Below are 23,388 nucleotides of genomic sequence, written 5' to 3' on the forward strand. Positions count from 1 at the left end.
TAGTACACATTCACCCCTCTTCTTCAATTCTTTATGCAGTTGTGGGGCCACTTCATCTGCTTTGGAAGAATCTGTTACTAGGCTTCTCATGTTGTTATACAAGTACAACTGGCAATCCAGTGACAGTCCTCCTGGCTTGATTACCTTTGGCATCTTCCCATCCAATTGTTTTAATAGAAGAGTGAACTCATCAATATCCTTACTTATCAGCAAATTTCCTTGCCTTCACTACTCCACTAGGACAAATCATGAAGTGATGATATTTAGTAATCCCAGCTAACTGTTTGAAAAATTGCTTCAAGTATACATCCCATTCATACGAAGCCACTTGTTTGGCAGAGACAGCCTTATTATGACCACCAGGAGAGGAGGTAATAACACAATTTATCAAATCATTGTGGGTATCAATATTACTGACAGCATACTTTGCTTTAAAGATTCCAAACATCCGATCAGGACTAAACTTAGTATGACCAATTAGGAGAAAACTGAGGAGAATACACTGCTGCATTCCCTTTGCCACTCTCCACATTGGATATTGAAGCATTGTATTATTTTTATTCTGTCCCACACAGTTGTCTGCAAATAGAACAAGGGTCTCAGCTTCTTGAGAAGTTTCCAGGTAATGTTGCAGCAAACTCACCACACAATTTGGACCTTTTCCTATGTGTTGCTCCTTGCGTGGGAACAAGAGACCGATGTGAATGTCATAAAATAAAGCAGATATCACTGGGGTTTGTGCAAGTTGTTGCCCACCGCAAGCAGAAGCCTGTGAGAGATGTCTACCTTGCACGGAATCATGTTTACTTTAATGGCTGTTTAATCAGAAACTTCTTTTCACACGTTAACCACCTTTTCGTAGTCCATGTCGCGTATAAAGAATAAAATTTTTATATAATTTGTATTATGAATTGTAATTTTGTTTATAATTATATTATAATAACTATCATATAACATATATATTTTTAAATATTATATATGTGTGTGTTATGGACAAAGTGATTAATTGGGCAGAGGGATAAAAATGTGTTAATTTATTACTTTGACTGGGCATTATAAATAATGTTTCCTGATCTCCGGGCAATGTGATATCCTATAAGTTACCAAAATATTTTTCAACTTGCTATGTTGGTCTGAAGGTTTGTTGCCTTCAGTAAAGATTATGTGTGCTAATTAACAATGAAACAAACTATGAACTCTTAAAAGTATTAAACAGTTATTTGTAAATTACATGGTTAAAAATTCTGAAAAATTCAAGTATGATATTTCGAATATTCAAACACAAAAAAAAACAACACATTCTAATCCAATATTTTTTTTATTTTTTTTTTAAATATAATTTGTTTTAGAAAATTGGATATAAATAAAACATTATCCTAACATTAAATGAACAAGTCTTCTTAAAATGAACACAAAAATGATACATAACAACATTGAACAAAATAGCTTTAGTTACAAACAAAAAATCGAAAGCAAAATGAATTTAAAACAAATAAAGCTAATTTTTATTTTTAATGAATCAAGAAATTTGTCATATAATTTTTCCTATTTATTCAAACAATTGAGACTTTGGTGGCATTTGGAATTACATTTTTTTTTTTTTTTTTTTTTTATCTTTCCGACATTTATATCTATCAGAATTACAGCCACCTTGCAGTTACAAGCGCTGGTTGGGTTGGCGATCAGATTCATTTGTGAAAGGCCTCGTTCACATTCACTCGATGAAATTGGTATCGTTCTCAAAGTGTTCATCAAATGCTTCAGTTCTTCCGAAACCATCTTATCAATTAGGTATTCACGAATTGCATCTCTTTCATTTAACTGTAACCTAATTGACAATTTTCTAACTTCATTTTCACCAAATGCCGACAATTCATGTTTAGAAGGATTAATACCTTTGTTGTCCTCGTTTTCCTTCTCTCGTCATCGGTATTGTCACTAGTTCTTAAATTTGATTTTTTTTTTTTTTTTTTTTTGAAACTGTCCAAAATGACAGTGTCATTTGGATATTCAGGTACTGTGACCATATAAACAGAGATAGGGAAAACTTGCAGAAAATGCGGATAACGCACTTTTGCAAAACAACAGATGATTATTTGTCGGGGTAAAAGAAAATCTCTTTTCTAATTCTCGAATGGGGCGCTTACAGTTGATTCACAAAGGTGTTCAACCTACGACCCGCGTGGAAAGTGAACTAAAACAGCATTTAAAATTTTGTTAATTATCAAAAAAAAAAAATTCTCATTAAAAAATTTTGTTCGGTAAATGTAATTGTGTATTGTGCTTAATAAAATTTTCAATTTTACTTTTACATGCAACAAGATATGGAAAATGTAACACACTAAAGAAATCTAACTTTGAATTTTTTTGAATATGGCTCCTGTACGGGAAAAGGTTGGACATCACCGCAGTAGAAGGTGGGCCAGAGCCCCCCATTGGGAATACACCTTGATCTGCTCACTCTTGACTAGCACGACTCCTCTGTATGCGGGACAGGTGGTCTGAGAGGTTTTTATCAGGTACCACTAAGTTGTAGAATGCTTTAGCTCTCTCTCTGGCGCCTCCGTAGCCAGGTGGGAAGAAGCAGCAGTGCGTAGCACACGCTTCTTGATTAGACCAGGGTTCGAGCCCGTCACCACCAAATACGGAGGATGCGGAAAGGTCAGGGAATGACCACCGCATATTCCAGGAGCAATATGGCCTTAGTTGCTAATGCTCCTAAAAACCAAAAACAACAACAACAGCTTTAGCTCTCTTAATTTGTGCAGCAGCACTAACTGCCTAAATTACCTGAAGGCCAGAAATGCGAACAGTGCGTACCGAGTTAATTCTCTCCTAATCTGTTCTTCTATATGAAAATTTTCTTTGCTCGACGGGAACTATTTTAAATAAATAAATAAATCTTTATTGTGAAGTAGAATTACAGCACAATATCCCATCACGGCGACGAGCGCCAGGGGTTCACATATAGATAACATAAGTACAAATTCAAATGGCTACAAAATATAGCGAACACATACAAAATACAGATTACAAATGCAAAAAGAAATACAAATACATCATAAAAACAAGGAGCTGAACACAAATAAAGAAAAACAAATACAACTTGGCAGTGATTCAGGTTTCAAGAGCTTTGATAAAGTTGTGTCTGTCCTTCTTTTTACTTATTATGGTGTCGATGTCGGCGTCCACACGGTTGAGGGCAGCGAGCATCTGCTTGGGCAGAAATCTTTCGGTGAGTACAAGCCTGTTGTGGTGAGCCACAAGTGCTGGTACCGACCTTAGGCTTGGCTGTGGAATCCTCCAAGAGCAAGCATTCCAAATATTTGGAGATGATATTTGGCCTGAGATGAGTTTGGCTGTGAAGACCAGCCTCTTTTCAACAATCAGGAACTTCAACCTCGGGATGTCGAGTGCTTGTGCCATCATGGTAGTTGTGGTAGCGGGAGGTAGCCGAAGCTTGTTATTCGCCCATTTCAGTAGCCAGTATTCAGCAGTGTACACCCGCTTAAGGTTTGTATGTGCAGCAGAGGTCCATATTTCTGCACCATAGAGAATGGCAGGGTAGACGGTGGAGGTGATGAACCTTTTAACAGTGGCAGGATGTCGGACGTGTAGCAGCTGCTGCTTTGAGATCCACCGTAGACGAGAAAATCTGGTAAATGTAACTTCCAGGGGGAATTCAAAATAATTCGCTAGAAAAGGACTTCGTTAAACAGGGGTCTGACTGAGTAATTTAGAATTATAAAAATGGTTATACAGTTTTATATAGAAAAAATCTTAACAATAGACAGTAAAAAATGCAAATTTAGTTAAATAATTTTAAGCTTATTTGAATAGTAGGTAAACATGTGAAAAAAAAATTTACGGAATATTACAAATTTCGAAGTGCACTGCATTCACACGTCACTAGTAAAGGTGCCGGTATGCAGTACCGTCCCAAAAAAAGCACTGGGTCTTATCTGTCTGCTTCCCTGCTCTGTACCCAAGTATACATTAGGTAGTATTGGAAAATCCACATAATAATAATCATCTCCCAATTACTTGCAAATTTCAAACTATCTCTAACTATCCGGAAATTCGTAGAAGTGGAAATTCTCAAAGGCAAACTGGATAACATTCTCCTTAAGTACCACTTTAGATAAACACTACATACAGAATCAATCAATAGATGAAGCTACTGACCATATCACAAAACAAATACAGTAAACCCCCGCTATTCGTGGTATCTGTATTTGCGGTTTCGCGTATTCGCGATCACTGATTTAATATAAAAAATGAAACCTAAAAAAAAAATGTCAATTTAAAAGCGCCGTGAATATGTTCTGCCATAAAAAAAACATGTGTGTGGCTAAAATTATCTTACCCGGTCAAAACAGCGTTCAGTGGGTGGGGGGGGAGAGGGGTGACAAAATTGCGAGCGTGGATGTTTCTCGCTAATCCTTGTTCAGTATGTGTTATGCGCTTGTCATGGAAGGTTTGGTCGTTTGCTTTTAATTTATGTGCTTATAAATTGATATGCTTACAAAAGTGATAAATCTACCGTTTTGCAGTGTAGAACAGACTTTTTCGAGTGTGTTAACGGAAGAAAGTGCCTTTATTGTGGAGAAGTTCTTTTTTACCCGTACAAAAATATGACTACGAATAACAAGGGAAATGTGAAAATATCAAAGAAGGTGATGACGTTAGCGAATAAAATTGAGTTATTAGACAAAATTTTTAATGGTGAAAGTGTCTCTTCAGTGGCAAAACATTATAAAATCAATGAGTCAACGGTACGATCAATCAAAAAATCGGAAGAAAAAATCCGCGATAGTGTCCGTGAAAACGCGCTAATTGCTTCAAACATTTGCTCTGTAACTCGTGAAGTTAAATTAGAAAAAATGGAAAAGGCTTTAAATCTGTGGATAGAAGACCGAACTCAAAATAAAATTCCGTTAAGTTCACTCATCATTCGTGAAAAAACAAAACTCCTTTATCAACACTTTAGCGAAACTGGTGTAGCACTGGTGGGATAAGTTTTTTTGCTAGCAAAGGCGCTGGTTTGAAAGATTTGTTTGAAATTTCTAATAAATATTACATTTAATATTAAATTGTTTCTTAATTTCATTTCGATGCCATATGCTTGCATTTCACTATGTACAGTCATATTATGAATGTACATATAATACATACATAGACAAAATTTTAGACTAGTTTTTCTTATATATTTCATACTTTGGAACGGAACCCCTTTATTACTATGGGAGCCATAACTCAGTATTCGCGACATTTCTCAGGAACATAACTCCCGCGATTAGCGGGGGTTTACTGTACTAGCAGCAGCTGATATAGCTATTCCTCAGTCAGACGACTGAGGAATAGCTAGTACAGTAAAGCTGCTGCTAGTACAGTGTCCACCCAGGCGCAAAAACTGCTGGTGGAATGAAGAATGTAATAGAGCAAAAAAGGAAAAGCTTGGAATATTTTCGCAAGCATCCCACTACTATTAATCTTATAAACTATAAGAAACTCAATGCTAAAGCAAGGCAAATAAGAAGAAAGGCCAAACAAGATTCTTGGATACAGTTCGCGTCCACTATCGCAAAAAATACCGATACTAGATTAATTTGGAGTAAAATCCAACATCTAAATGGCAAATATCCATTGTCATCCTCTCCTATATTGATCTGTAATGGATAGGAACTGTCTTCCCCCAAAGACATAACAAATGCTTTTGCTGAAGCTTTTTCTAAAACTTCAGCAGCACATTCATATGATGTTCCATTCCAGAAAATTAAAGAGGCAACAGAAAAACGCAAGGTAGATTTCACACCGGTCTCTCTCTCTTCCATATAATCAACCTTTTACAATATCCGAGTTAAAGGAAGCTCTCTACCATCCGGGCTGCACCCAATAGTGCGGCCCGGATGGTATATTTTATATTATGCCGAAACACTTGAATGACAACTTTACAAAGTCTACTAATGTTTTTTTAACAGAATTTTTCAGGAAAATATTTATCCTCACTCTTGGACACATTCACTTGTATTAGCCATACCTAAACCAGGAAAAGATCTCCCTAATCTGGTTAGCTATCGTCCAATTTCTTTAACTAGTTGTTTAGGAAAAACACTGGAAAAATTGGTTCTCAAATGCCTCACCTGGTTTTTAGTCACGCAACATCCTGCATAAAAATCAGTGTGATTTTCAGTAAAACAGATCTGCTTTTGATATGATGACTAAAGCAGAATCAAACATTAGAAATGCTTTTGTCAGAAATGACCACCTAGTTATGGTAAGTTTGGACTTAGAAAAGGCTTTTGATACAACACAGCGTTTCGGTATTTTACGGGATCTTCACACCTTTGGACTACGAGGCAGGCTTCCCTTGTTTATTCAAAGCTTTCTCTAGGGAAGAACCTTTCGGGTTCATTATCAAAATGTTCTTTCTAAAATCCATATACAGGAGGAAGGCTAGTTACCTGAGGGATAGTTACACTATCCCTCAGGGATCTATTTTGAGTCCTCCTCTATTTTTAATTAAAATAAGCAACATCATGATATTTCAAGCACAGTTGAATTATATTACTATGCCGACGACCCCATGATCTCGTGCCAAGGGAAAAATATGAATTCTGTTGAGAGACAGCTTCAGATCTCAATTAACAAAATAGAGCTGTGGACGTCTCGCAATGGCTACTGCTTATCAGCACAAAATTCAAACTGTATTCATTTCTGTAAAAAGCATAAGATCCACCCCGAGCCTGAATTAAAACTTAAAAATTTTACCATACCTCTTTCCAGTAGTATCAGATTTTTTTGGTCTAATCCTGGACAATAAATTGAACTTCATACAGCACATCACATATCTGAGAACCATTTGCTTAAAAAAATTGAATATCCTCAGAGTACTATCTTCATTCAATTGGGTTGCTGACCGATACACTCTGCTTCGATTCATCATCATCATCATCATCAGCCATTTTCAATCCACTGCAGGATGAAGGCCTCTCCAGCAACTTTCCAGTTGCTTCTGTTTTGAGCACTGGACATCCATTTACTACCCACAAACTCATGAATTTCATCTATCCATCTCCGCCTTTGTCTTCCAGGTTTTCTTCTAGCTCCTCTTGGATACCATTCTGTTATTTTCTTAGTCCATCTGTCATCATGTCTTCGAGCTATGTGTCCTGCCCAAGACCATTTTAGTTCTTTAGTTTTGATAAGAATGTCCTTTACTTGAGTTTGTTGCCTAATCCATGTGTTTCTCTTCTTATCTAACAGTCTTATTCCCAATATGATTCGTTCCATTCTTTGCTGGGTGGTTCTCAGCTTCTCTTCCATTCTTTTGGTGAGTGCCCAAGTTTCACTTCCATAAGTCATGGTGGGGAGTATACATTGGTCCATTATTTTACGTTTCAGACAAACTGGGATATTGCTCTTCAGTATGTGACTATATTTCCTGAATACTATCCATCCAAAATTTATTCTTCTCTTGACTTCCAGCCATTTATCATTATTACAGCTAATAACTTGTCCCAGATAAGTATATGACTCCACCTTTTCAATTACTGCTCCTTCAATCATTGTCTCTTTCTGTGGCATACTTGTTCATCATTACTTTTGTTTTAGCCATATTCATCTTTAGTCCAAAATCCTTACTAACTGTGCATAACTGATTAAGATTTTCCTCTAATTCTTTGGGATCATGGCTTATGACCACAATGTCATCTGCAAATCGCAAATGGTTTAGGTACTCTCCGTTCACATTGACTCCTTTCTGCGACCAGTCTAATCTTCTGAAAGCTTCCTCAAGGACAGCAGTAAACAGCTTAGGAGATATTGTGTCTCCTTGTCGAACTCCTTTCTCAATTTTAAATTTCCAACTGTCTTTGTCTAGTCTAATAAAGGAGGTAGCACTCTCGTATATTTTCTTCAAAATCATAATATATGGGGTATCAATGCCTTGTCTTTCCAGTGCCCGAAACATTGCCTTATGCTGTATGGAGTCAAATGCCTTTTCATAATCCACAAATGCCAGGCATAATGGTGTTTTATATTCATTTGCTTTCTCCATTAGCTGTGATATTACATGAAGGTGATCCATAGTTGAGAATCCTGTCCTAAAGCCAGCTTGCTCTTTCGGTTGATTCTCATCCAGTATTCTTTCTAATCTGTTAGTAATGACCCTTGTGAACAACTTGTAGATGAGGGATAACAAGCTAATTGGTCTATAATTTCCAATTTCTGATTTATCTCCTTTCTTATGCAGCAAAACTATGATTGCATTATTCCACTGCTTAGGCGTCACACCTTTTCTAATGCACTTTGTGAAGAGCCTTGCCAGTTTTTGTGTTATGTCTCTTCCTCCCAATTTTAACAACTCTACAGTAACTTCATCTTCCCCCGGGGCTTTCTGATTCTTCATTTTCTTCAATGCATGTTCTACCTCATCAGGAAGAATATTGGGTATGTCGTATGTGTTGCTACTTTGCAATCCATCTTCCTCACTGCTGGCATCATTCCCCTGCTCCTTGTATAATTCTCTATAGTAGTCTTCTGCTATTTGAATTATGCCTTCTCTGCTGTTTATAAGTACACCATCGCTATTCTTCAGTTTCAGTATCATTTGTCTTTCTGTATTACTGCTCATGGCTGCTGATTTAAATCCTTTGTTTTCCCTTAATGCTTGTTCTACTTTTCTTGTGTTAAATCTTCTTATGTCCTCTCTGAGTCTCTTTCTAATGGCTTTGCATAACTCAGTATACTCAATTTTCTCCCTATCAGTGTTTTTCTTGCTTTTCATTTGTCGTCTTCGGTTCATCATGACAAGTGTTTCTTGACTAATTTTTTCTTCTTTGGATTTCTTTTTCCCTATAGGTTTCTTGGGCTTTATCACTTTCAAAAAGTTGTAATATTCCTCGTTGATATCTTGGTCCTCAGCAGTCTGCAGAAGCTCATACTTGTTCTTAAGTTCCAGTACATACTGCTTTTTCTCCTCTTCTGTTATCTCAAAGACCTTTGTATTATTTACTCGAGTCAGTTTTTTCCTTTCCTTTCCTACATCTATATCAAGTGTACATCTTACCATTCTGTGATCACTTCCAACATTTACCTTATTTAGGACAGTGACATCATTCACAATATATCTTCTATTAGTGAGGATGAAGTCGATTTCATTAGTAGTTAATCCATTTGGACTCTTCCGTGTCCACTTTCTGTTCACTCTTTTCTTGAAAAAAGTGTTCATTACTGACAGTCCTTGAGATTCTGCAAATTCCACAAGTCTTTCATTTCTTTCACCAATTCCAAAATTTCCTATAGTTCTCCTTTCTGTGCTGTTTTGTCTTTTTCCAACCTTAGCATTGAAGTCTCCCATAATAATAGTGTAGTGGGTTTTCTGCTCATCTAGAAGACTCTCAATTTCAGTGTACATTTCTTCAACCTCTTCATCATCATGGCTCGATGTTGGTGCATAAATCATTATAATCTTTAGCTTGTATCTCTTAGAAATCTTTAGTATTAGTCTTGACACTCTTGGTGATGTACTTTTGAATTCCAAAATGTTGTTTTTAAAATCTTTATGGACCAGAAACCCAATTCCACCTTTACTCCTTTCACTGTTTCCATTGGTGTACAGCAGATTTCCACTTGATAAACTTATAAGTGATTCATTTCTTCTTCTTGTTTCAGCCAAACCGATGATATTCCAATTCACATTTTCTAATTCCTTTTCCAGCTCTAATATCCTGTCTTCACCAATGAGTGTTCTTACATTATAACAGGCCAAGTTCAGTTTCCGTGCATGGCAGCCTGGTCGTACCCAGAGATTCTTAGCACCCTCTGCTTCCACTCTAATCCTCTCGCTGCCATAAGAGGGAGAGTGAAAGCTGCTGGGGACTGAGGGCCATTTGTTTCATCGTGCTTTCATATTGCTGGAGGGGTTGGTCTTTTCCTCTTCATGCTGACCAGGCATCTTGAAGAGAACCACTCTACACGTTCGTTGCCACCTAAGTGACGTAACAGGGCTTACCATCGAGAAGGTGTGCATGAGTGGATTTTAGGGAGGCAGGCCAACCGGACTTCTCCTAAATCTTCTGTAATAGAGAGATATTGGATCCATCGGTGTTTTAGGCTGAGTGTCTGATAACACACAGGATACCTGTTCCCCTCTAAGCCCCATATAAGCTTCGATTATACTGGGTTTTAATTACATCTCGCTTCGATTACGGAGCTCCAATCTGACTCACCAGGAAAAGTGCACTACTTTGGCTAGACACTATCCATCACAGTGCTCCAAGGATTGCTTTAGAAGCATTCAGAACATCCCCTGTACATAGTCTATATATAGAGGTGCACGAACCTCCACTCCATCTTCGGAGGAAAATATTGCTACTGAACTATGCAGCAAAAATACAGTCTTCCCTTTCATCCTACCTGGCCATACTTATTCGAGCCCCAGTGGACCACCTTTTATGACAACAAACCTAATGAAAACAAGCCAATTGGAATAAGGCTACTACGTTAATAGAATGCTGGAACTTACATATGGATAATATCTTTCAGGACACAAACACTTACGAACCCCCATGGTCTAGTTATATACTGGTATGTGATCTCTCTTTCCAACAATGGGGAAAAAAACAGGCAGCAGATCCCACCATCAGGAAACTCCATGCTGCTCATGTAGCTAAAAATTCTCGGTATTTTCCTATATATACCGATGGCTCAAAAACAAGTACAACAGTAGGTGCGGCGGCAGTTTCCACTATATTTTCTAGTTCTGCCCTTCCGAAGGAATGCAGTGTCCATATTGCCGAATTTTTTGCTATAAAGATAGCTCTAGATTACGTAACTGATCTGTCCTTTAAGCAAACAGTGGTCTATTTTGACTCTTTGAGTGCAATAACAGCATTAGAAAATTCATCCCAGCCAATTCACCCTGTCTTGAAGCAAATCAGATCACAGATAATTGTGTTACATGCTGCCAACCAATCGGTTACTTTCTGTTTGATACCAGGTCATGTAGGCATCAAAGGAAATGAACATGCAGATCAAGCCACTAAACATCCGACCACTGCGTGCTCTCCTAACTACCAAGTGCCGTATACAGACTACAAATCAATTATAAAAGAAGTCTGTGAAGAACAGTGGTTGCAGATCTGGCAGGCTCAGGGTGGTAATAAGCTGCTGCAATTCAAGGGGGAACCTCAGTTGTTGACATCAAGCATGAGATCAAATAGGCAAGAGGAGGTGATTCTGGCTAGGACGCTTATTGGGAACATGCATCTAACCCATATTTATCTGCTCATGGGGAAAGATCCACCTATTTGTACATATTGTCAGACTGCACTTACAGTGAAGCATATCCTACTAAATTGTAACCATTATATTATTGCTCGAAACACAATTTTCATGTTGCTTTCTCATCTGATTGGAGACAACGCAAATCTAGCTGAGTTTTTTGTGTTCTTGAAGCAGACACGGTTATTAAACAGATTTTAAACATTTAAACTGCAGTATTAAATAGAATCAGGCACAATATGGCTTTAGCAGTCTTTGTGCCAATAAACAACAACAGCATAGAGCATGCTCCTAGAGATGAACAGGTAGCCCATCTCCCTGTTTTGCCATCTCAGGAGCCAATATTCAACCCCAAGAAATCTCTTAGAGGAAACCTCCTCTACTCAACTCAAAATCAGTTGAGTAGAGGAGGCCCTGACCAGAGTACTGAAGTGTACAGCAGTATGGGTGTCAAATTCCTTCGGACGTATTCCAAGAGGAAACCTTGAGGCCTAAAGTAAACCAATTCCTGTCGGTTTGCCCGGAGCACCGCAAGCATTTTTAACCTGGCCATCTTGAGGTGGTTTTTGAAAGTAAGCCTGCCATCCCACTTCAATCCCAAATCCGTGCGAGAGTGAACCTTTTTAATGGCAGTCCCGTTAATTGTGAGCATAGTTTCATTCATAGTCCTTTTCGTAAAAGTCATCTGAACTACTTTCTGAGGATTCAGCTTAAGCCCTAGATGTCCTAGATAATCCTGGAGTTCAAACAATACTCTGTGATTTTCATAGCCAACTGGCTCAACTTTTACTGGATCATCGGGTGTGACCAGCACAGTGGCGCATTATTCTATAGGCAAAAAAGACCTGCTATGGCCCCGATCAGAGAGGTGAAGGAAGCCCAAAATCAGTTTGTTTGTTTTGTTGTCACAATAAAATGAAATTGAAATTGTTCTTTATTGGTAAGCTTCCTGGATATTGAGCTTGGCATAAAGGTACCAAAACCAAGTAGTACCCATCATACTCCTCGTTTGTTCTGTCTTGCCGTCGGGCACATCTTCACGAGGTTCTTGACCCAGCAGTATGGCCAACAGCTGCCTTAATTAAGCCATTTATTGAAACAAAAAAGGTACCAACCACAAGGCCCTTAGTGTACACCAATAGCAATCAATTTACAAGAGACAAATGGATATAACCCAAACATCAGTAGCATTCTTTCTACAAAATGTTAAGAGCCTTGCTAACAAGCTACATACTTCTCAAGCCTCGATTCTCTAAGAAGATATTGATTTCATCTGCATCTTGGAAACATGGGTTGATGAGGTGAAACACTTTGGATTGCTCCTCTCGTTCACTCATTATCACTATATTGCTAACTCCGGGAAGGAGAAGAGAGGAGGCAGTGTTGCAATCTTCTACAAACCTATTTCAGGCAGATACATGTCTATAGCAATGAAACACCAAACTATGAAGCAGTCATTGCAATTTTAAGCAAAAATTAAAAAAGGATACAGCTCTCCCTCATATATCTCCCACCAGACCACACCCCATCAATCAGAGAAGACCTTATTTCATATATATCTGTATCTTTGCCCCAATATCCAAACAACCATTTTAGGGGACTTTAACCTGCCTCTGCCAAGGTACGAGGATGATACCATGCAGACCTTGGGGCTTACCTCACTGGATACACCACCGACCAGAGGAGATCAAGTCCTTGATAGCGTCCACCACTATTTTGAACAAATTAAAACCATTCCCTATAACTCCAAATTCATGTTGGACCACCTACCAATAGTGTTTTCAAAGTGCACAGGCACCTGCAACCTCAGTTGCTGTGAGCAAATCTGCAGACCTGGTGCATACAGTAACTATGTTCTCAACCGACCTGATCAAGCCAAATGTTATCATTACTGAACATAAAGCGTTTAATTGGAATAACCTCTGCTTCAAACCAGTGGAAGAGGCAATGCCCTTTCTAATGAATTGAGACACATTGCTCTCATTGATGCGTTAGACTCCAAAACGAAACAGGCTTTCAACCTAAAACAAAACAACCCTGCTAGATCACATCACTTACAACAAACAAAGAGTAGATTTCCTCCGCATTTGGAAGAAAAGGTCCATCGTAAGTATATCCAGAGAAGGCTTAGGCATTCCAAGTGCATCCTTTCCACACGTGGTTGTCAGATGGAAATGGATGAAGAAACGATAAAACTGGGCACAGTCAACCTTCCACCCTGAACAGGAACAATATCTGCCATCACAGATAAGGCCAGAACTGGGCTTGCACATGTTAAGATCTCAAAGGACATGATTATAAAAGCAAGCAACCTACAGTTGGTTGGTCATGACGGATTTCCACTCTTTATCCTGAAAATATGCAGCGTCTATGTGATTGATTTATCTTCAACCGTATTCTCGAGACTTGTATCACACTGACAATTTGGAATGTTTATCATGCATTACCAGTTCCAAAAACTAACAAACCCGAAAGACCCCAAAGGCTAAAGAGCAATCTCTATTTCCTAGGGGCTACTAAAAGTGTTTGAAAATGATACAGCCCATTTTAGTCGATCACTGCTTCAATGGGTGACCATAGCATCTTCATACTGTTATTCCTAGGGGGTGTACACCGTCTAATCTATTAATGACCAGCTGGGCAATCCAAAATGCGCCTCCGTAGCCAGGTGGGAAGGAGCAGCAGTGCGTGGCACATGCTTCTTGATTAAACCGGGGTTCGAGCCCATCACCACCAAATACGGAGGATGCGGAAAGGTCAGAGAATGACCACTGCATATCCCGGAGCAATATGGCCTTTGTTGCTAATGCTCCTAAAAACCAAATAACAAACAAACGAGCAATCCAAAATGCCCTAAACTCTAAGAAACAACTTGAAATATTATTCCTGAACATACAAGTAGCTTTCTACACACACAGCACAACAGAGCTAGTTAAAATTTTGAAGCATTATTTCAGAATCGACGGTAACCTTGCTATCCTCAATCAACTTCTCACCAACAGGCAAATTTTTATTAAATATAAGAATAGATTGGAGAGGACCACCACGACTTCTGTCAGCATCCCACAAGGGGGAGTTCATTTGTCATGGTTTTTTTGCCACAGCGTTAGAGCCCTTCATTGCGAAGCATCCAAGCTTCATTTCATACGCAGATGTTCTTATGGTGCTAGTCCAGTGGTGCACTATACCTTCATGGGGCCCAAGGCAAAATGGAATTTGGGGGCCCACCTAAAAAAAAAACTAAAAAAGAACATTTTTAATTTTATTTTATTATGACATAAGAACTAAATATAAAATTTCATCAAAATCGGTAAAACCATTTTTGAAAAATGTAATTTTCAAATTAATCTTCAGGTAAACTTCATCGATCCTGGCAAGTAGAAAGTTCTGTTTCCAATAAAAATCATTGAAAAAAAATTAGTTAAAAAACAGAAATGAGTTTTTGAAACACTGATTTTGGGGGGGCCCTATGCAGATGTCTTTTTTGCCTATAGGATAACATGCCACTGTTTCTTAACTAACAGCATAACTCCTCCTCCCATCCTGTCCTGTCTATCCTTTCTGTACGCACTGTACTCCCCCAAATTCCAATTCTACACTGCTTGTCTGTGTGGCACCACATCTTTGATATCCCAACAATATCTGCCTATATATATTGAGGATGTAAAGAAGTCTCCTATTCACAAAGGGATATCAAAGGCCAAAGTGAGTAATTACAAACCTATAAGCTTGACTTCTGTTCCATGGAAAGTAATGGACTGTGTTTGTTGTTGTTATTTGGTTTTTAGGAGCATTAGCAACTAAGGCCATATTGCTCTGGGGATATGCGGTGGTCATTCCCTGACCTTTCCGCATCCTCCGTATTTGGTTGTCACGGGCTCAAACCTCGGTCTAATCAAGAGGCGTGTGCTATGCACTGCTGCTCCTGCCCACCTGGCTATAGAGGCGCCAATGGACTGTGTGTTTAGGGAAGTTTTGAAAAATCATCTTGACATGAATGCAGTTATACATTTTTTCACATCATGGATTTGTTAAGGGGTGTCTCGAAGGTTAGTAGGACGGTTAATATGACAGAAATTGTGGCATACTATCACAACGAGACCTAGAAAAGGCCTGGTGCTGATCTCCCTTGAAGAGGTAGTTTGTGAGATTAGCATTAGTAGAGGTATATGATGCAAAAAAGCAAGCTTATCGGGGGGCAGGGAAATTTCCCATTTCACCCATCCATTCACTCTAGAAGTTTTTCCAGTTCTTCCTTGAATTTATTTAAGCTATCAACTTCCACAGTGACAGATGGAAGTTTGTTCCAGCAATCAACCACCCTCTGGAAAATTTCCGCACATCTATTCGACAACTATCTTTCCTCAATTTGAATTTATGTCCCCTCAGGTGTGTAATCTGAGAAAGGGGAAGAATCCCCTCGGCATTGAGCTTGCTCCACCCATTCTTGGTACACAGATAGTAATATTGGACCTTTCTGAGAAGTTACCCTAATTTTAGTGTTTACTTTAACATATTGGTTTAAATATAATAAAAATTTTATTTATATTGCTCTTATTTCAGGTGGTTGTGAATGGCCTTGCTCACATCAGATATTTATGGGTGTGTCCCTCAACCCAGAGATTGTGACAAATCACCCAACAGGTGACACTCAAATACCATTCCTGCATTAACTGTTAATCGATGACTAAAAATCTGAAGTTTTATTTATTTTTTTAAATATAGCCAGACTTGTACTACAGTAGTTTCTGAAGTGATTTTTTGTGTGTGTGTGTGTTATTTGGTTTTTAGGAGCATTGGTAATTAAGGCCATATTGCTCCGGGATATGCGGTGGTCATTCCCTGACCTTTCCGAATCATCCATATTTGGTGGTGGTGTGTGTGTTGGCGCATGGGGGGGGGGTGTAGAAATTGCATGAGTGCACGAACCTGTCAGGTGAGCTTTTAGTTTTTTGCTAGAAGAGGGGGGAAAAAAAGTTGGACTTCACCACTGCTGGATTAATTTTTAAGGAAAGCATATAAGGGGAGAATCTTCCAAAAGAATGAAATTAGTGTGGAGGAACATGCAATAGTTTTTTGTGTTGTGCATTTAACTGGGAATTGATGGCAGTTGGTTTTCACACATCCTTTATCCAGTTTAAAAGAATGTAGTAGTAGTGGCGTGTGATACAAGAAAGCAAGTGAGCTTGTGCAGTATCAATCAAAAAAAAAAAAAAAAATTTACAAAACAATTCCATCTAAATGTTTGTCCAGTTCCTCCTTAAATGTATTTAACCTATCAACTTCCACGACAACAGATGGAAGTTTGTTCCAGCAATTAACCACCCGCTGGCTAAAGGCAAATATCCACACATCTGTTCTACATCTGTCTTTCCTCAATTTGAATTTATGCCCCCTTAGATTCATAATCTGAACAAGTGGAAGAATCCCATCAGAATTCAGCGTGCTCAACTCATTCAAAGCCTTATTCACCTCAGTCAGATCACCTCACAGGTGCCTAGTCTCCACCTGCTGCAATTTGCAGAACTTAAGCCTCTCTTGGTAAGAGGATTCCTTCATTCCCCTCACCAATCTTGTTGCCCTTCTCTGTACGTGCTCAAGCAAATCTACATACTTCCTAAAATGAGGCCTTCAGACCTGTACACAGTACACAAGGCGTGGCCTGACCATTGCCTTATACAAAGAGACAATCACCTCCTTTTCCCTGCTAGCAAAATTCCTGTATATCATTGGCAAAACCCCATAACCTGCCCTGGCAGCACCTGTCTGCATTGCTCAGAAAGCTTCATATCTGACTGTACAGTTAATTCCAGGTCTTTTTCATTTTTTACCACCTTAAGTGTAGTACCACACAGTTGGTACATTTCTCTGGGGGTTACTTCTGCCCATTTGCCCAAATTTTCTATATCCTGTTGCATTAGCACACTGCCATTACTGTCATTAACAACTCTGCCAACCTTTGTATCATCTCGATCTTTGACACTAAGCCTGATATACCTTCATCAATATCATTCATAAATATACAAAACAACAGTGGACCCAACACCAAACCCTGTGGGACTCTACTAATAACATTAGTCCACGAAGAGCAGCACCCATTGATTACCACCCACTGTCTTCTCCCACTCAACCATCTTTTTATCCATTGTAGCAACTTACCCTCAATACCGTTTTGCTCAAATTTGTACAGTAGTTTTCCACGTGTAACAGTGTCAAAAGCTTTCCTGAAATCCAAGTATATGATATCAAAATTATTTTTTGCATCCAGTTCCTTTGTAACCACATCATAATACCCAATCAAATTTGTCAGACAAGACTTTCCCTTAACAAACCCATGCGGTCTGAATTATTGCTGCAGTCTTGTCTAGATGATCCTGCAGTGCATCTTTAACCAGTGACTCCATTATTTTACCCAGAACAAGTTAAAACTAACTGGTCTGTAATTACTTGTGTCACCCTTCAATCCCCCTTTGTGAACTGGGGATGCGCATCTCCAGTCCGTGGAGACCTCCCTGAATCGAAGGATGCTCTCATAATTATGGCAACGGGTTTGCTTTCTTCCTTTGCCGCCTACCTAAATATAACTAGATAGATCCCATCCACCACAGGTGCCTTTCTTATGTTTAACTTCAACAATTTCTCCTCCACTTTGTTCTCAGTTATTACAAAATCATTAAGCAATTCGATAAACTTCTGGCATTTTCCATCCATAATAACTGCTAATGTGTGAATGTAAATGCAAAATGCTCATTCAGTTTGTTTGCTATCTAAGCAGGATCATCAACAGTCGAACCATCGATATCAAGTGGACCAATGAGATTCATCCCCTTCCTTTTAGAGTTTATATAAGTAAAGAAATCCTTGCTGTTTTTCTTAGCATCCTGTGCCAAACATTTCTTGTAATCTGCCTAACCTCTTTTGTGACTTGATTACAGACTAGCTTATATCTGCCATAGGCTTCTGTGTCGCCTGATAATTTATATGCATCCCATGCATTTTTCTTTTCTGCCACGAGTCTCATTAGTTCATTTGACAACCATTTAGCCCTAAACCTTGAACAATATTTCTTAATAGGTATGAAACTTTTAGTAGCTTCCATGATTAATTCCTTGAATACTTCCCACTTAGAATTTAAAAACTGTCTGAGATCACTGTAGTCACCTTTACAGAAGCAAAAACCCTTTCCTTTACCCCTAATGGTAATTATATCTTTTAAGTAAATCCCACATCAGTACTCTGTGATCACTGCCACCTAATGGTTCCTTTATCTGCAGATTCTTAATACACGAATGATCACTGCTGATTACCACATCAAGAGTATTACCCTTTCTGGTTGCCTCTCAAACATGCAGAAAACAATCATCCAGTAAATCCACAAAAGTCTTATTAGTGTGCGAGTGACCATTCCACAAGTTCCAGTCAATATCTGGGAAGTTAAAATCCCCCATTAGAAGACATTCTGATTTATTAACCCGCTCTATTTCTCTGTACAATTGTTCATTTTACTCATTCGAGTCATTAGGCCTATAACACACTCCTACTCTTATTTTTGCTTTCCCAGTGCTTATGTCACACCAAACTGACTGAATAGTGCACTGTTCATCTATATCAACTGGATGCACTTCTTTTGATTTTATGTTTTTCTTAATTAACAGCATATCCCTTCCTATCCTGTCTATCCTTTCTGTACACGTTGTATACTCACCAAATTCCAATTCTGCATTCCTAATGTCTGTGTGACCCCACGTCACTGCTATCTCAACAATATCTGCCTTTGATGTCTTGACTAACACTTCAAATTCATCAAATTTATTTTCTATACTTCTAGCATTGTTATATACATGCACCTATTCTTATTCTTAGTTGATGTGTTAGCAATAAATATGATACCATCTACCATAATTCAGATGAACTAGTAGATTCCACAGAAACATCTACCAAAAAAACTACAAAAACTGAATTCTTTTTGACATGTAGTGAAATAAACTACCAAAAGAAGATTAATTGTTTAACCATATCCCTCTGTTAATTAAAGCTTGGGAAACACAAGGTTAAAATAGATTTGTATGTGGTTAAAGGTTATTCAGAAAAAAAATAGTGTGGTGGAATGAAAGAGGAAGACTATAGATATAACATTTGTCCCAAGAGCAGTTGAGGTTAAGTTTATTCCAAGTTGAGGAACTCTTATCTATTAATGGTAAGCACAAAAAAAATCACTTTCTACAGCAGTGAATTAGGTAATTCACTAACTTCTTAAAGTGTCCTTATTTTTGTTGAAGCAGGCCAATGGTCCTCTAGAGTTTAAAGTTGATCAGGAGAAAACTAGTGGAGAATGAAGAAGAAAACTTGGATTTTAAATGTTGAGTATACTACAGTTGTGGCATTTGTGTCAAGAAAGATAAAGGTTAGATGTTAAGCTTATTCCAAATCAAGAAGTATTTTAGGCCTGGCATAGCCAAGAGGTCAGGGGAAAGAGTGCACTAGCACACGCTCTTTGAGACAGTGGTTCAAGCCTGCATGACTGCTAAATATGATTAATAATTGTATTCATGGTTTATTGTAAACTCCTCTGAACAAGAAATTTTTTTTGACTTGTTTAACAGTCTCTCTGAGTATTAGTAAAGGTAAGCACAAAAAAACACCTTTTCTCTAGCAGTAAAATAGGTAATTCACTAATTCCTGTTTTATTTTTTGTTAAGTGTCCTTATGGTTGTTGGAGCAGGCCGTGGTCCTCTTGTTAGGGCAGCTTTGTTGGCAGCAGAGAAGGCTGAGAGGATTGTAAGAGTGTATGCAGTAGAGAAGAATCCTAATGCTATTGTGACGTAAGTAAAACATACAGCTTATTCTTAGATTTGCTTATATATATAAATTCCATTTCTGATATAGCATTTGAAAGTATTTTTTGAGATGCTCAGTTTCTAAAGTTGGGAAATTAAGACATTCTCTGCATTCTGCCTGAAAACATCATTATCTATTATATCCACTTTGGTGGGTATAACAAATAAATACTTAGTGACCTATACTCGAGTGGTACAGTCTATTATGTAGTATAGTTAGTCCTACAAAACCAATGGTTCTCAACTTTCTTTGAGTCCAGTGTCTCCCCCTTATAAAATATTTTGAACATCCTCCTCATAGAAATCAAATTAATTTTTCCATATAAGAATAGTTGAAGAAATACTTTGTATGTAAATTTGAGTATTTTTATAGCATATTCATGAATTTCTAAAATTTTTCTGCCAGAAAAAAATGACTGTCAATCTAAGGACTATTTTGATATCCTGTTTAATCTATTTCCACTGAAAAACTAATAAATTTGTGGTTATTACTGATTTAATCAACATGTTTTTATCATAATTTCAGAGGAATCACTAATAGATATGGAAATATAAAAGTTTGTATTTGTAATGTAATGTATAGTTTTGTTTAATATCTAATTGAACAAATATCTAATTTTGTTTATTTTAAACAAGAAATTGTAATGGGATCTACAAGCCTGATGTGACTCAGCTGGTTTAAGAATTTGGGTTCTGTTGTAGCATCCCATTGGGTACCACTGTAGAACATTGTGAGTTTTCTGTTCACTGTTTTCTGCTGCTCTAGTGTTAGATGTTTATCCCCAGCTGGAGCAAGCCCTTTTTCCTCTAAATGCTTATATAGCACCATTGATCGATCCACCTTTCTACGTTCTGTCTCTTGGCCTCTTACGGGTAGAATATCCATAATCTAAGTTTATGAAATGGGTTATTTTATTCCCGTTTGTTCTTTTATCCCCTTTTTGTCATTGGTTAAAATTTGTAAATGGGAAGCCTAAAAACAATAAAACTAGACTCAAGCTACCAAGCGATTACTGAAAAATCACTTTGATAAAATGAAGTGCTGCTGATTAATTTGTAGGACAAGAGATAAATTCTGCCTAATTGTGACTTCTGATGCCCATATTTTTACTGACAACATATCCTGTATATCACAGATCAAAATGTAAAATTTTATTAAATGGAATGATTATTAATAGAATGTCTTAATTTTAACTAGGGGACTTTGCTCGCCAACCCCTGCGCACCCTTTTCTACGTAAAAGACACACCTGTCAAAATGCACTGATTGATATCTAATCAGCAAATGATCTATGTAATTATTTACCTGTGCATTTGTAGTGACGCAATTGCCCCCCCCCCCCCCCGCCCACGTGACCCGCATACATCTTCTCCTATTGGCTACCCCACCATGCTGCATTCTCAGGGTCAAGTAAATATCACTATGTAATTATTTACCTGCGTTTACATAGGTAAACTTTTGCTTTGGGTTCCATAATGCATGAGGAATATTGTTGCATCCAAAAGAGCAGGACTAAAATAATTTACTGAAATATTTGCAAATATATAATCTATATCTGGACGATGGGTCCCTTCATCACCTGGCATTAATAAAAAAAAAAAACGTTACAATGGAACATCAAATGATGTTGGACATGGTCATGTATTAGACAGTGAAGCCCATGCACGAGGTTGATGAACATTATGGAGGCAGTTGTCTTGCAATGTGACAAACGTTTGCATGTGTCCCACGTATATGCTCTACATTGTCAATAGCAAGTGTCTGATTCTGCCTAATAACCCATTTGTGTTTTTCCATTTAACATTTTTTGTATATTGCCATCTGATGAAGGGACCCATCATCCCGATATAGTAGAGGTATGATTGTAAATAGTTTAGTATTTTGTAAATATTTGTATAATAATAATATACTAACATAATGCACTGATTGAAATCTAATCAGGAAATGACCTATGTAATTATTTACCTTCGCATTTGTAGTTACGTAATTGCCCTGTCCTCTTCTCCCATTGGCTCGAATAAGTATCACTAGGAAGAAAACTTTTTTAATGTATAGAGAGATAATCGACCAACTGTAAAGAGCTGACTACTAACATATAAAATTAAGTTCATATAGTCTGTCACAGCATTAAATACAGTTAGAACATATCACATAATGAAATTTTATTTACTCAAATTGCATTTTTATTTTTTTACTAAGCCACTATACAGAAATGCAAGTTTAATTATCTGCTGCAAGTCATCAAGAGTTGAAGAGATGCTTGAGATTGGGCCTTCAGCTGATTTATGACTTTTTTTTTTTTTCATTAATTTCTTGTTGTGCAGTTTTAAGTGGGTCATGCATTTTTGTTTTTCAGAAATAAATTTTTCTTTTAGTTTAAACACTATTTCCTGTTTGGTAGTAATTTTTTTGTTCCATGAGCGTTTTAGATTCACAGGTAGCAAGCCTGCTTCACATACCTGAGAGAATGTCTGTGACAGCCTCAAGGACCAAAATCATAAATTAGTAGTATATATGTCAGCCTCCTTTCATTGGGTATACAAAACCCCCTCAAAAGTTGGCTCAGGGTCATCATCAGTGAATACTGTCACCAGCAAAGAATTTTTCAAAATGTCCTGTGTGACACTGTTGGAAACATGAGCAACAGTCCCTATAGCATCTTTCACACTAAATGCTGTAATTTCGTGGCTGCTATTCATACTAGTTAACTTGCATCATTTAATAATTTCAATTTTTTAACAGCACTTCAATGATCAAAAAAATGGCTTGGTCTGTTAGCAGTATGAGAGTGATCTAGTTGGTTGCAAAAAAACAAAAAAAAAAATTTTTTTTTAATGCTACACCAGAAGTTTGACTTTGGGGTGTGCGAACCAATTTTCCAAAACCAAAAAATTGTCTGGCACAGACAGGGGTATTGGGTACCAGTTAATGATTATTTCTTTTATTATACAGGCCCTTTTGTTTTGATCAATGAAGGCCAGGAAACTCACTTTTAGTCCTTCAAAAGACCAAGGGTGAGCACCCTTGCCAATGGCCAGACTTGCATTTATCTGCAACATTTGAACAGGAAAGCAAAGTTTCCCTATCATCTGTCACCTTGGTGCAGTTTTATCTGCTGCCACTGAATTTAGAAATGGAATTCTGAAGAATATGACAGTTTTTGTTAAGGAAAAGTCATGGTTAACCAACCTGGTTAGCTATTTTGACAGTCACTCACAAGCTTAATGCAGGAAATAATTTTGTAATTGTTTATTTTGAATTTAGC

At 37.7% G+C, this 23,388-nt stretch overlaps 1 protein-coding gene across 1 annotated transcript in view; it reads left to right on the forward strand.

Moving 5' to 3' along the window:
- The window catches only part of csul (protein arginine N-methyltransferase 5), a 243,651-nt gene that overhangs the window by 146,242 nt on the left and 74,021 nt on the right, over positions 1–23,388 (forward strand). The window contains exon 11 of the mRNA XM_090384061.1: positions 19,986–20,108. Within this exon, the coding sequence (XP_090240187.1) occupies positions 19,986–20,108 (123 nt within the window). The remainder of the gene's footprint in view (positions 1–19,985; positions 20,109–23,388) is intronic.

Source organism: Mastigoproctus giganteus, chromosome 10 (assembly GCF_048544385.1).
Source record: "Mastigoproctus giganteus isolate SK-2022 chromosome 10, ASM4854438v1, whole genome shotgun sequence".
NCBI lineage: Eukaryota > Metazoa > Arthropoda > Arachnida > Uropygi > Thelyphonidae > Mastigoproctus > Mastigoproctus giganteus.